The following is a 14,790-nucleotide window of genomic DNA, read 5'->3' as shown; positions in this document are numbered from 1 at the left end:
TTATGATTATAAAGAACTAGAAAAAATCATAAACACAAGAATGATATAATTTAAGGAGATGGACATGGTAATTGCCTTATTATTAAACATTATGTACATGTATCAAAATATCACACTGTACCCAATGTGTACAATAAGTATTTTTAATGATAAAAATCATGCTTAAAAATGACCAGAAGAAGACACAGAAAAGTTGGCACAATGCTCTACTTAAAAAAAAACCCACTGACCTCATAATTTTTCCTATTTTATGTATAAAATATATTGAAAAATTATAGACATATTTTTCCTTGACAGTTGAATATTTGAGAAGAATCTACACTTAAGGAAGAATTTTATGGGTAGGAAATATTGTATAGAAGAAACACAGACTTTGGAGTAGGAGATCTTGTTTCTATAGTAAGAAATCTCAGGTCTTTAGCTTTCATATTTATTTGTTAGCTCATTGATTAGCTCCTAAGTTCAACAAATAGAGACTGTGTCTACTTTATTCATTAAAGTGGTCTCAATCCCCAAATCTTTCCCAAAACAAAACAAAACAAAAGAATATCATGTCTCTAGTGTAAGAATGCACTAGAATAAAAGTTACTTGAGGACAAAGTCTGAGGACAAATTTTTGGGGTGAATATTTTTGGGGTGAATATTTACTATCTTAATTGTAATGATAGTCTCGTGACTCATATGTCAAAACTTATAACAATATATATTACATGTATAATTTTTATATATTACTTATCCCTCAATCAAGTCTTAAGTATAAGTGTAGTCAATGTTAATGACCACAAGGGTAAAAAAAATGCATAACAAAGAAACAAACAAAAAGTTATGTTTCCTCTCCTTCTTCAAATTTCCTAGTTTTCCCAGTGTAGAGTCAGTGCATATTACTGTAAAGATAAACATAATGAGTACTTACCACAGGCGACAAAATAGGCAATGAGTCCAATTACTACTGCAGCAACCACTGTCATTAAGATGACTAGGGTAATCTTTCCACATCTTGTGAGCTTTATTTTTGTTTTGGACTGTGTTCTGAGGGAAAGGACAGGAAGGTGTCAGTAAGAGCTTGATTCGGAATCTTGGAAATACATATGAATTTAGGTTTAAGTGTAGAGGTGTGTTATTTTACATTAATGATGTATTCAATAGACTGATGAGTTTGGAAACAGTATAGAATTAGTGGATAAAGTATCAGGGATGCTTATTTTTAAGTACCTATAATTGCTAATGGTAATACTAAATCAACATTCATTTATCCCTTCTAAGAGTATTTGTAATTGGTTTTCCCTGCCAAGCACTAATGTAGGAACAGTCACCTCTGTCCTTATGCAGCTTATAAACTACTGAGTAGACATAGAAAAGACATACATAAATAAATAAGTCCAAGCTTGGCATGTTAGGTAGTGTGGTTGGAGCAGTGGATGAGGGGAGTGTAGTGGGAAAGTATGGTTGAGAGGCATTAAGGCCCAGATTTCCTGAGCCTTGTGATATGATTTTGATTTTTCTCAGCAAAATGGCAGCGTTGAGCAGCTTTCGGTGGTAGATTGTGATGAATTGGCCTAATGTCTCGATGGGACACCTCTGGATGCTGTGAATAAGAAACTGCAGTGGACAAGTAGAAGGAGAGGGTAGAAAGAAAGGAAGAAAATACTACGATGACTGAAACAGAAGATGGTGTTGGCTGAGACTGGGGAAATACAGGTGGAACAAAGAGGTTGGATTTTGTATGTATTTTAAGAGATACCATGATGGAAAGATGGGTTGTAAGAGGAATTGAGGACTTTTTTAAAATTTATTTACCAGGACCACATAAAAGATGGTGTTGTCCTTATATAAGATGAAAGACTTTTTATGCAACAGTATTGTTGTGAGGGTTGTTCAGCAGGTATTTGTGAGGCCGTGTGGGTCAGATATACAAGTGTGAAATTTGGAAAAGGAGTGTGAGTTGGTCATGTTAGTTTGTCATCCCTGAGCACAGAGATCAGAGTCTGGCAGTGGAGGTCAATACCAAGGGATTCAGGGAGGGTAGAGAAGAAGACCAAGATAGGTTCACTTGTGTTTTTTGTTTTTGTTTTTGTTTGTTTGTTTGTTTTTGTTTTTGTTAGAATGTTAGAGAGAAAGAAGACCTAGAAAAGGTTAGATGCCAAAGGAAACAACCAGTGAGGGATGTAAAAGGCAGGCAAAGTGGATCCTTGAGGCCAGTGGAGGAGAATCAACAAGGAACAAGCTAAGCTGTGCTCAAAGGTAGCTCAGACAGACTAGGGAAAGAGGACGGAAATCACAGATGACTTGATGGGAAGCTTTAGGAATAGCACTGAGTTTAAAAGACAGTGGAATTAGAAGAAATAGAGTCTTGACTGCTGATCTTTCCTTCAAAGAGTTTACTGAAAAGAGGAGCAAAGAAAAGGGGAGGGAATAGAATAATGACTGGAAAAATCTTAATACTCATTAAAAAGACATCAGTTAATCAGATGGCCACATTCCTATTTCATAAACTTAAGAACTATTAATGTTTCACAGTGATACTGACTTCATGTTTTTATGTAGCTTTTTCAAGTAGTTACAGTGAATTCACCTTGGTAATTTATGTTTCATCTAAAAATTAAGAATATTTTTCTGTGATCAGTGATACACCTAGTGAAGCTACCATTAATTTCTTAATATCTTTTAATATTAAGCTCACATTTATCATCATCAAAATGTCTTTTACATACTTTTATTTGGGCTGAACAGAAATCAAATTTTTTACATTGTGTTTGGTTGTTATATGTCTCAACTTTTTAAACCTGGAATCGTTCCCAAATTCTAGTTTTGTTTTTTTTTCCTTTCTGACATTGCTCTGTTGTAGTTCCTGGTTAAATTATTTTATAGGATGCTTTCCCTAGATATGTTTCTCTATTTATTTTTAAAATGTTTAAAAATCAGTGTTCCACTTTGAAGTGATTACAGACTTTTATGTAACTATAAGAAATAATATAAATTCTTCATATCTTTTAATTAATTTTCTTTGACAGTGATTTTTACTATAATATCACAACCTGGACATCGACATTCATGGAGCCAAGATACTGAGCATTTCTGTCAACAGAGGTCCCTCGTATTTCCTTTTGAACATGTAGTCCCTCCATCTCCTTCCTGTTCTCTTAACTTCTTTAACCCCCAGAAATCACCATTCTGTTTTTCCTTCCTATATTTTTGTAGTGTAAGAACATTATAGAATGAAATCATACACTATGTAATTTTTGGAGATCTGTTGTTTTTCACTCAGCTGTGGAATTTTTTCATTATCATTTACAAATCATAGGGTTGTAAATTTTAGGCATTAAGCCACAACTTGGAAGCAACAGATGGACAGCATAGAAGAGCATACAGAATTTTAATTCATTAAAAAAATATATGTGTATGTGTGTATGTGGTGGTGTGCAAATGTCTGTGGGTGTATATGTATAGGTCAGAGATCAATGCTATGTGTCTTTCTTTCTCTCTGCACCTTTTAAATGAGCAAATCCAAATTTACTTTAACGACATGCAATTTTAGAAACCTCATAAGTTAGTGAGAGCCCTGGTTCCCTGGGATAGGATTCTAAAGTTATGGAAATGTGTCACATTTCTCTGCAAGCCCAGCGAGTCATCCAATTCGAAGTCACAATCTTAGAAAGCCAACTGTCTCTTCATCCAGTCCATCTCAGTTTTTGAGTCATTCACCTGGGTGAATCCAGTCAGACCTCCAAGATCTGCTTGTCTTTGCCACACCCACACTGTGATTATAGGCACTGTGCTCCCAAACTTGGCCTAGTACCTGGGGTCTGGGCCTCTCAACTCACATCCTTATGCTTGCACAGCAAAAACTTCACCTTTGAGCCCTCCTCTGTCCTTCAAAAGTTATTATAAGAAGCTGTCTTATGATTTACAAATTGGAAGCAATCTGATTTTAATGCATTTATGATTCAGCGTGGTAAATGCTGTTTTATTTTTCACAAATGTGAAAGAAGTATCTTTAGAAATTAAATGAAGAATTTATCGTACCCATATTTGTTAACCACTTTACAAATTTAACTTGTTCTGTGTGCTCTGTCTTTCCATCAGCTTTCAGGACTGCCATAAGTTCCACAGCCTAGACACGGTAGTGCGGGAAGTTGCATTCTTACTTAGGGAAGGTGGAAACCTGAGAATAAGATTCTGGCGGATTCACAAACTCCCAAGGCCAAACTTGTAGGTGAAGCGTCTTCCCCTTGTCACTTCACACTATAGCTTGTTCTCACGTCCTGAACCCTCCCTCCTCTTATACGCACAGCCATACTGTGTTAGAGTCTATCCAATAACCTCAGCTTAATAAAAATCACTCCATTTAAGTTTTTCCTAAATGCATTCATGTTCTGACATATCAGGGGCCCTATATTAATGTATGAATGGGAGGGCACAATTCAACCCATTATATGTAGGTTTTATGTATATATTTTGATTTGTATTAACATTATGAGTTAAAATAATACTGCATAAATATCAATATTTTTTATATTAACACAAACTCACATGTTTTATATGCCATATTATATACTTTATGTTCTATATTCTATGTAGTTTATATACTACCTATATATGTGTGTGTTTTACATACTTACATGCTTATATGGATGTCTTAGAATATTTCTAACACCATGAAGCATAAATACATATATTTAGTGACTATATGAAATACTGATGACTTTGATTTACCTATATTAATGCCTATATTATTTTGATTTTTATTTGGTAACAAAATGAAATATCTGTTATGAAGCCTGCTTTTTAGTTAGTTAGCACAGATTCCTTGAGGGATAGTTTTTTCTAAAGAAATAGTGTCAGCTAGGGTTCCAATATCGATGACATTTTCGTAAGTTTTATTTTACTGTAGATAAGATTCTCTTTATTAAAAAGTACATTGTTTAAATTGGTGTCTCTCAATGTTTCCATACGATGCTTAGGAACTTTTTGGGTTGGAAGAAGAAAAGGAAATTACTCCAGATATGTAATTTTCCCTCCCCCTCCCTCTTTTTCCAGATTAGCCTTGAAATTCTGTGTTCAAGAGATTCTTCTGAAAGAAGACTGAAATTATGTTTCCCCCCAGTCTGATCAGCTCACATATTGAATCTAGAATAGTGTTTACAATTTGGGGTGAAGTAATTGACTCAACGATATGGTAAATCCCGTTAACTTAATCCTATGTAGGAGCATGTGCTCTCAGACATTTTCCTCCATACTTTACCAGTAAATGCATATGTATTTTATTTTTACTCATACAGCTTGCTACAGAATACGTCCCAATGAAAATGTTACAAATGACAATTTTGATGTGACAAATATGTGGGGTCTATTTTTCAACTCTTCTCAATGTGTGTCCTTATGATAGACAGAACCATATAGAATTCTGCTTCTATGAATGAAAAAATGAATGCTAACAGTCTCATAATAATTTACTAACTTATAGAGACTTATAAACTACTGCTTTAGCGTCTGATTTCTACAAAGCTATATAAAAGTGATTTTTGGACACAAGAATTTGTCTGGTAGGGAGTCAACATAAGACTTCAAACTTTCTAATGTAGCTTTCCTGGACGGAGAAACTTCCTGGTGGGGAGCTGGGAGGGAATTTGCGAACCACCCATCCTGTTTTTAATTTTAAAGAGGGGGAGACAAGCTTTATAGTGATCTTTCTCTCTGGGGGGTGCAGAGGAGCTGCCTTATGACTATCCTCATAACTTAGGCGAGGTGAGGATTAGCACCCCCCTCTTCCTATTTCCGAAGTCTTTATTGGTTTCATTGTGGAGCAGCAGATTCCTAAACTCAAGAGGAAAGTCCCACTTTGTTATTATTCTTTTCTTTAGAACATTCCTATAAACAACATCAGTCATATGGATTCTACTTTTCTAAACTCCTATTATTAGATGAAATGTTGTTTGGAAAACAATCATTTAATGCCCAACATTAAACAGAAATCAAGTCTTGGTTAGGAGTTGAGGTAAAGGACAGAAACAACTTGATTTGATTGTAGCAACGCATGTTTATTTTCCACACATGTTTTAGTAACAAATTACATATTAGAATCATTTGAGTGCAATAATGCTAAGATTAGTGGTGTAATTTAATGTATTTATAAAGGGCATACAGGGATTTCCAACTTTAGCCTGGACCTAAAATGATTAATCCCTTGAGATAAAACTAGAATCTGTCTTCACAGTATTGCTCAGATAATATTTATGGAATATAAGAGGTTGATCAAGTTGATCTGAAGGAGGCAGAATACACTACTTAGGACCCGAGGTTTCATAAGTTTTGTTAAGTAAGTATTAACTTAATTTTATGGAAAATGTTTCAATATTTCTCTAACAGTTAAATAAGCTAAGTATTGATACGAAAGTGAAAAGTGGAATTATTAATGCAGTATACTAAGAAGTTGCAACATCCCAACATATTCTGGTCACCCAGAATCTAGATTTTTGCCCAGATTTGCGTCATTTTTTTTTTTTTTAAATATAGTAGTTCCCAATGAGTTTATCAATGCCTGCACTTTGTGAGAGTGTTGGAAAGAACAATGTGTGTGGAAACACTTATTTTCATGTTTATCTGATTAGCTTAAAAATTAAAACTTAAATCTAAAATCTCTGGTCTGTCTGTCTCCTTTATAATGATAGGTCAGCACATCTCTTTGTCTTCTAGACCAAGTGCATCATCGCTAATGTCAAGAATAAAAATCTCCTTTTGGTTGTGCCTATACTTCCAAACTAAATGTAAAATCATGCTGCTAAATAAGACCTCCATTTTGTTTTGCCACTTGTAAGGAGAGAGAACAGCATAGAAAATAAAACAAGAAAAAAAGCTACATCCCCATCTCCCCACATTACCAGAAACACAGACACGTAATTATGTGTGTGTGTGTGTGTGTGTGTGTGTGTGTGTGTGTGTGTGTGTGTGCGTATTTAGTGTCTTTTCTGTATTCATAGTGAAATTGTCTTTTAAAGATATGCCTGCCCCAAATTTCCAAGTTTCAGTTGTTCCACAGGAACCCTTTGCTTATAATTGAAAGGTTTCTCGGGAAATTTAGAGTAAGCTCTAATGGTGAAAAATTTTCCACTGGATTATTTTTCCTTCGGCTTTGAATTTGTATTTGTCCTATTTCCTTTTAAGGTGGGAGGAACTACTCTTTTTGTTTGTTTGTTTGTTTGTTTGTTTTTTGCTGTTGTAGTGGAAATGCTTGTTTTTAAGAACCCGAGAATGCAGGTTAAGTAGCTAGCTGCTTTAATCATTTCCACAGTGTCTTTCTGAACCTCCTGCGGCCGCCCCCCCCCCCCACCCTTTCACACACCTGTTCTGCAGGGATGTCCATGGCTCTTCGTTCCGCCGTGGCTGCCCCCTTGCCATCCTCCGCTTGAGTGCTGCGTGGCACAGTCATCCTCCACCTATTTAGCTTACAAGAACCTATGGCTTTTATTGTGTTTTATGATAATGGCCTAATGATAATACTTAGCACTTACACAACTTTTCATCTTCAAAGTGCTTTCCAAACATTTACTAATTAATTTTAAAACATTAGTAAACCATGAGCTGTGTCTATGCCGATCCATAAATAATAAATAGTCGTAGCACCCTAGTGAGGGCAGAATTTAGAATTCAGTTGTGGTGACTATGGAAGTAGCAGGACTGACTGAGCTGAGAAGGGTGGGTTGGTGTGTCCTGCACCAAGAGACAGTTCTCGCTCCTCCCACTCCTTGCTCAGACCTCACTTCTAACACTTCTGGCGATTTCTCTTTGGTTCCCTGTGAACAGCCAATGGCTCTTGAAGCCCTAACCTTCCATTAGGATCTGAATGTTTTCCAACCCACAACTCTCTTGCAAGCGTGTCTCATCCTTCCATGAATTCCCTCCTGCAATTTTTACTGCTTCTTTAATTCTAGTGCTCTGTAAAGAATGTTTGATACTCTGAAATCTACAGGGTGTTGATTTTTAATTAAAAGATATGTGGGTTTAACCAGCAGTTTCTCATGTTTTGGCCAGCATCCTGGCTTCTCGCAGCCAATTTTGATACTGGTGTAAAGGCGAGATAGGACACATCTTAACCTTCAATTATGTGGAAGAAATTTAATTTGCTAGAGGCCAGGGACACAGTGAGGGTTTAAGGAAGAGTCTAGATTTTAGTGCTGTTGCAGAAAACATTTCCTGGTTTAATAGTCTTTTCTTTCTTCTTAGGCAGAGTCTCAACATATGGCCCAGGCAGGCTCTGAACTTGCAATCCTTACAAGTGCTTGGATTACAGGTGTGCTCCACTCACACCAGGCAACAGTCATTTTAAAAGAGGTTTAGCCTCATGATGCCTGTGCTACCTTTCTTTTCCTCAAAACATGTCTAGGGAACGATAATCAGAGATACCATGATAAATCAATAATAATAATAATAATAATAATAATAATAATAATAATAATAATAGAACATAGTGGCAGTATGCATTTCATTTGCTGATAGGATCTTGATGAGAGATCAGCACCATGTAAAAATTTAGACCTTAATTGTATTTAATTCATCACTACAGACTTTTCTTACAGTATTTTTATTTTATAATTAACTTAATTTCACGTATCAGCCATGGATTCCCTCATCCTCCTTCCTCCCACTCCCCAGCCCTCCCCCTCAACCTACCCCCTAACTCCAACCTCCTTCAAGGGAACGTCTACCCTGGGAAGTCAGCCCAGCCTGGTAGACACAGCCAAGGCAGGTCCAGTCCCCTCCTCCCTGCACCAAGGCTGAGCAAAGTGTCTCAGCATAGGCCCCAGGCTCCAAAAAGTCAGCCCATGTATCAAGAACAGGTCCTCGATCCATTGCCTGGGGGCCTCCCAAACATTTCATGCAAAACAACTGTCTCACATATCCAGAGGACCTGGTCCAGTTTCATGGGGGCTCCTTAGCCATTGTTTCACAGTTCACGCACTTCCAGTAGTTTGGCTATTTGTCCCTGTGCTTCCTCCAACCATGGTCTCAACATCTCTTGCTCATACAATCCCTCCTCTCTCTCTCACACCTCTGAACATATGATTTTTGACAAAGAAGCCAAAAATGTACAATGGAAAAAAGAAAGCATCTTCAACAAATGGTGCTGGCGTAACTGGATGTCAACATGTAGAAGACTGCGAATAGATCCATTTCTGTCACTGTCAACAAAACTTAAGTCCAAGTGGATCAAAGACCTCAACATAAATCCAGTTACTCTGAACCTGACAGAAGAGAAAGTAGGAAGTAGTCTTGAATGCACTGGCACGGGGAGATCACTTCCTAAATATAACACCAGTAGCATAGACACTGAGAGAAACAATTAATAAATGGGACCTCCTGAAACTGAGAAGCTTTTGTAGAGCAAAGGACACGGTCAACAAGACAAAATGACAGACACTACTTTTCTATATGTGCTTTTCTTGCCATTCTCTGTTGTCTCTATAAATTGTGTTTATCCTTTGAGGTTTCTTACCATCTATCTGAAGCTTGTAAACTCTATCAAACTAGTGTTCTACTACACAATGAACACGGGCCTTGGGGTGCACTGGACCAGCAACAACATGAAAAGCTTCTTGAATTATTGGCCTAGAATGGTGTTGGAGATCAAAAGATGCTCAGGGATGACACTTCATTCCCTCATCAATACATATCACACAACTTGGGGAACTATGCATGAGTCATGGTCTTAGATGCTTTTGATCTTATGATGAAGGCTTAGATGCGTGATGAAGGCAGTGAGATAATGTGGCAGTTAGAACACATAAATATAAACATGAGATAGAACACACACACAAATCGCCCCATGAACACAGAACAAAAATCTAATCCTAGTGTTATTGGTGGGAGTCAGCCAATGAGTTATGTAGAGGAATTCAAGGAAAAACATTGGGTTACACTTGTAAGATTCTATAGTAGAAGAGCATTATAAAAAGATTTTACATGGAGATTGTAATTCTAAGCATCTCTTAAAAATCACAAAACTTTATGTAGAAGTTTCTTAAAAATCAATTTAAACAATTGTGATGATAGAAATTGGAATGTTTCTGAATTTGGAAAATAATTTTCTTTATTTTTCTTTTTGTGACTCTACCATCTACCTTAAAAATGCCATTAAAAATCAACCTATTTGCAGACTATTGAATTCAAATTAAGTAGTTAAAACCCAATATTTCTATTACTATAGTGCAGAAATACATTTTGTGTTATGACTGTTTTGGCTTTGGTGTTTCCTTTGACCAACAAATCTATTTCCTCTATTGTATCCTCTATACCAGAGATTCTTTCTTCCATCTCTTGTATTTTGTTGGTTATGCTTGCATCTGTGTTTCCTGTTCATTTACTCAGATTTTTTATTTCCAGCATTCCCACTGTTTGTGTTGTCTTCATTGTTTCTATTTTAATTTTTAGATTTTCAACTCTTTCCTTCACATGTTAAATTGCTTTTTCATGGTTTTCTTGGCTTTCTTTAAGGGATTCATTGATTTCCTCCAATTTTTTTGTTTGTCTTTTCCTAAATTTCTTTAAGGGAATTTTTTCATATTTTCCTTAAAGGCCTCTAGCATCTTCATGAAGCTATTTTGAAGGTCACTTTCTTCTGCTTCCTCTGCATTGTGATGTTCAGGTCTTGTTGTAGAAGGGCTAGGTTCTGGTGATGCCATATTGCTCTTTACGTTGTTGTATGTATTTTTGCATTGATGTCTGTCCATCCCTTCCTCCAATAGGTGCAAGAGGTGCCCGTGTCTGAGCGAGCTGCTGTTGGTTCACTCTGCTTGTTGTGTCTGTGTCCCAGTGGCTCCTTTGGGGCCAATCTTAGCTCTTGGTCTAATTGGAGCTGGCAGATTCTGAATCTCAGGGAACTGCACTTGGCCCAATCCAAACTAGTTGATTCTGTGACTCAGGGAGTCACTCTTGGTCTTATCAGGGCTCTTGGTCCAATCAGAGCTGGTATATTCCTTGTTTCAGGAAGTTAGTGGGGTCAAAGGTAGATGGGTATTGGGGTAGAGCTTGGGTCATATAGATTGCAGGGTCTGATGGGGGGTTTTAGTGGGGGAGCCTGGCCACAGGGAGTTTTTCCTGCTGGCCAGCAACTGGGGAAGAGTTGCCTGGGGGTTCCTGGGGACTGGATGTGTCCCAGGGCCTGGGTACCAGAGCCAGAAATACATAAAGCACATGAAAACACCTTCTGACAGAGATGAACATGAGAAGTCGACTCTGGAGGAAGGAGGAGTAGGAAGGGCATGAAAATACATTTTATATATATGAAATTGTCAGGGAATAAGTTTTCAAATAAAAATGAAGCAAAAATATATTTTTGATACATACAGAAAGACTATAGGCATAAAATTTTGCTCTATATTTTCATTATTCATAATATATATGTATATATATACATATATATGAAAGTGAAAATTGTTATTTATTGTTATTATTTATTGTTTGTGGTGTTACTGATCTTTAAAAAATTTTTTAAAAATTTATCTATGTTTCTCTCTTTCTGCCTCCCTCCTTCTATGTGTGTGTGTGTGTGTGTGTGTGTGTGTGTGTGTGTGTGTGTATGTTTCGTTCAGAGAACAACTTGTGAGTTGTTCCTTCCACTATGTGGGTCTAAGGAATTAATCTCAGGTCATTAGGCTTGGCAGCAAGTGCCTTTACCTCCTGGGGCATCCTGCTGGCCCTAAATAAGTTTTTAATTCCGTGACATTGTTATTGTACTGCTTACACAATACATTCTTTAAAAATTAAGTAGTTTTAAAAAACGATCTTTTCAGCTCCTTTTTAATTAACTTTCGACAGTTTCACACTTGCATGAGATGTAACTGTGATCCTATTAACTCCCTGTCCCCTGATTCTCCTCCTGCCATCCCTCATCTCCTTCTTGTCAAATCTGTCTGTCTTATTTCCTTTGTTTGTTTGGTTTTGGTTTTTTATGCCGTCCTTTTGCAGGTGATCACAGTTGCTGTGTGTCCATGATTGTTGCAGGCACACATATCTGGAAGACTGTTTTATAGTACTTCCCCACTCTCCGGGCTTTGCAATTCTTCTGACTCTCTTCTGTGATGTTCCCTAGACCTTGCGGGTGGGATGATACACGTGTCCTCTTTCAGCTGAGAATGCAACAGCCGCTCCAGCTCTTGACTGGTTATGCGTGTCTGCCTTGTTTATAGCCAAAGAGGTGTCTCCAATCAAGTTGGAGGACTGCACTTGTCTATGGGTGTAAATACAAGCACTTTGAAAGCAGTTTTACACCATATCCATTTAGCATAAAACTAGAGAGCCACATAGAAGAGCTGAGAGAAACTTACCAGATCCATGAAACTGATCCATGCCATGACTCTAAGGCTCTAATTTCAAATAAAGTCAGTGTGTTCTTGTCAGTAATAGGGAATGAGAATGGGTAATAAGCCTTGAACATCAGATTGTCAGAACACTATCACTCCCATCGTGTGGATCTACTGAGAGCATGAGTATCACTGAATTTATCTGTCTATCTATCTATCTATCTATCTATCTATCTATCTATCTGTCTGTCTACCATCTATCTATCATCTATCTATCTATCTATCTATCTACCATCTATCTATCATCTTATCATCTATCTATCTATCTATCTACCATCTCTCTCTCTCTATCTATCATCTATCTATCTATCTATCTATCTATCTATCTATCTATCTATCTATATTGTGTATGCATGTCTGTGAGTGTATAAATGCCATGGATATTTGGAGGTTAGAGGACAGTTTTCTGGAGTCATTTTTCTACCATTTTGGCTATTAGGAATATATGTGAAGTCATTAGGCTTAGTGGCAAATGCCTTTGCCTGCTGAGCCATCTTGCTAGCCCAAGAGTTTGACAATTATTGCATCAAGTAAATTGGATTTAGTGATTGTTGGATTGAAAATTGAGCTTAGGAAATAAGAACTGGATTTATATGTGAACAATTAAGTTAATACCAACAATTAATTTTATAAAAGTCTAGTATACAGGTTTAGAATTTCAAAACCGATTTCAGATCTTAACTTTACTCTGTGATCTTAGATGTGTTATTTGGTTTTCCTGAACCTTAGGTGATTCTTCTTCAAGATACAATATTAAGAACAACACTTCTCCCAGATTTATTACATAGGAGGTCTGCTTCATAAATAATTTTATAATTACTATCATTATTATTTTTATTGGGTCAGCTGATACTTTCAGTGATTAGATTTTTATCCACAAGGAAACATAGCTATTTGTGTTCAAAGTTTACTTATTAATTCCAAGTGAGATTTTTTTTCCTCACACAGTTCATGCTTTTTCCATGACATATGGCATATTATGTATTGACACCTGTGCCACTGATCTCTCTGGGGAGAGTAATGCATAATTGATGGTAGCCTCATAAAATAATTCAGAGGGTGAAACTGTCAGAAACATCACTCAAATGTAGCATGTGTATGAATACAGTGGTCAAGTCATGAATCTACAATTTACTGTGTGAAGCCAAATCTGTATTTTCCCTATAACTGTGGGTGCTGAACTTTTTTTTTTCATAAATTTATTGCAAGTTTTTATTTATTATTTTGAGAACAGTCTGTTATAAATATTTTTCTCTCTTTCTACCTTCCTTCCTTCGTTCCTTTTTTTTTTTTCTTTTCAATATAGGGTTTCCATGGCTGTCTTGGATATTGCTTTGTAGATCAACTACTTCCCAAGTACTGGGATGAAAGGCATATGCCACCAGGCCTGGCTCAGGATGAAGCTACTGTGAATAGAACTTTTCCTCTGATGCCTTTCTTGGCAAGTTCATTTTTTTTTTTCATTTTTCTTTTTTCTTTGGTTTTTCGAGACAGGGTTTCTCTGTGTAGCTTTGCGCCTTTCCTGGAACTCACTTGGTAGACCAGGCTGACCTCGAACTCACAAAGATCTGCCTGCCTCTGCCTCCCGAGTGCTGAGATTAAAGGCATGCGCCACCACCACCTGGCTGATTTTTCTTTATTAAAAAAATTTCTACTCACTCCAATGCTATCCACAGACACCCCTTCCTCCCCCTCCCCCCAGCCCTCTTTCCCAAGCTACCCTGCATCCCCACATCCCCAAAATTGAGGTCTCCCATGGGGAGTCAGCAGAGCCCAGCACACTGAGCCTAGGCAGGTCCAAGCCCTTTCCCACTGCACCAAGGCTGTGCAAGGTGTCACACCACAGGCACCAGACTCCAGAAGCCTGCCCATAGACCAGGGACAGATCCCGATCCCCCTGCCTGGGTGTCCCCCAAATAGTTCGAGCCAAACAATCGTCTCCTGTATCTAGAGTGCCTAGTCCAGTCCCATGGGGGCTCCACAGCCAGCAGTCCACAGTTCATGGGCTTCCACTAGTGTGGCTAGTCATCTCTGCATGTCCTCCCATCATGATCTAGATGTCCCTCGCTTGCAGTATATCTCCTCTCTCTCATCAATTGGATTCCCGGAGCTCAGCCTGGTGCCTGGCCATGGACAGTTCATTATTGATGCACTGATTTTTGTGTATTTAATTACGTATTATGCTGTTTTGCCTGAACTGCTTGTCAGATCTAAGTGCTTTCTGATGCAGAATTATAGTATAATGTTATGACATTTGCAAATAGAATTAACTGTACCTCTCCCTTTCTATGTGCATCTCTTTTATTCTTTATTTTGCCTTTATTGCCTGGATAATATCAGGAAAATCTTAGCTTCATGGAATGAGCTTGGTAATCTTCCTTCTTTCTTTTTTTATTTTTATTTTATTTTTTGTTTTTGTTAAGTAGTAGAGTAG

At 37.3% G+C, this 14,790-nt stretch overlaps 1 protein-coding gene across 1 annotated transcript in view; it reads right to left on the bottom strand.

The window, feature by feature from the left end:
- Positions 1-7,443, bottom strand: part of LOC118591964 (transmembrane protease serine 11C) — a 47,533-nt gene extending 40,090 nt beyond the window's left edge. The window contains exons 1-2 of the mRNA XM_036200394.1: positions 7,340-7,443; positions 914-1,029 (exon numbers count right to left, since the gene is read on the bottom strand). Of these exons, the coding sequence (XP_036056287.1) occupies positions 914-1,029; positions 7,340-7,395 (172 nt within the window). The 5' untranslated portion in view covers positions 7,396-7,443. The remainder of the gene's footprint in view (positions 1-913; positions 1,030-7,339) is intronic.
- Positions 7,444-14,790: the final 7,347 nt, after the last annotated feature.

This window comes from Onychomys torridus, chromosome 10 (assembly GCF_903995425.1).
Source record: "Onychomys torridus chromosome 10, mOncTor1.1, whole genome shotgun sequence".
In the NCBI taxonomy this organism is placed as follows: domain Eukaryota; kingdom Metazoa; phylum Chordata; class Mammalia; order Rodentia; family Cricetidae; genus Onychomys; species Onychomys torridus.
Note: the sequence above shows the minus strand (reverse complement) of the source record. Positions and strands in the feature narration are given on the sequence as shown.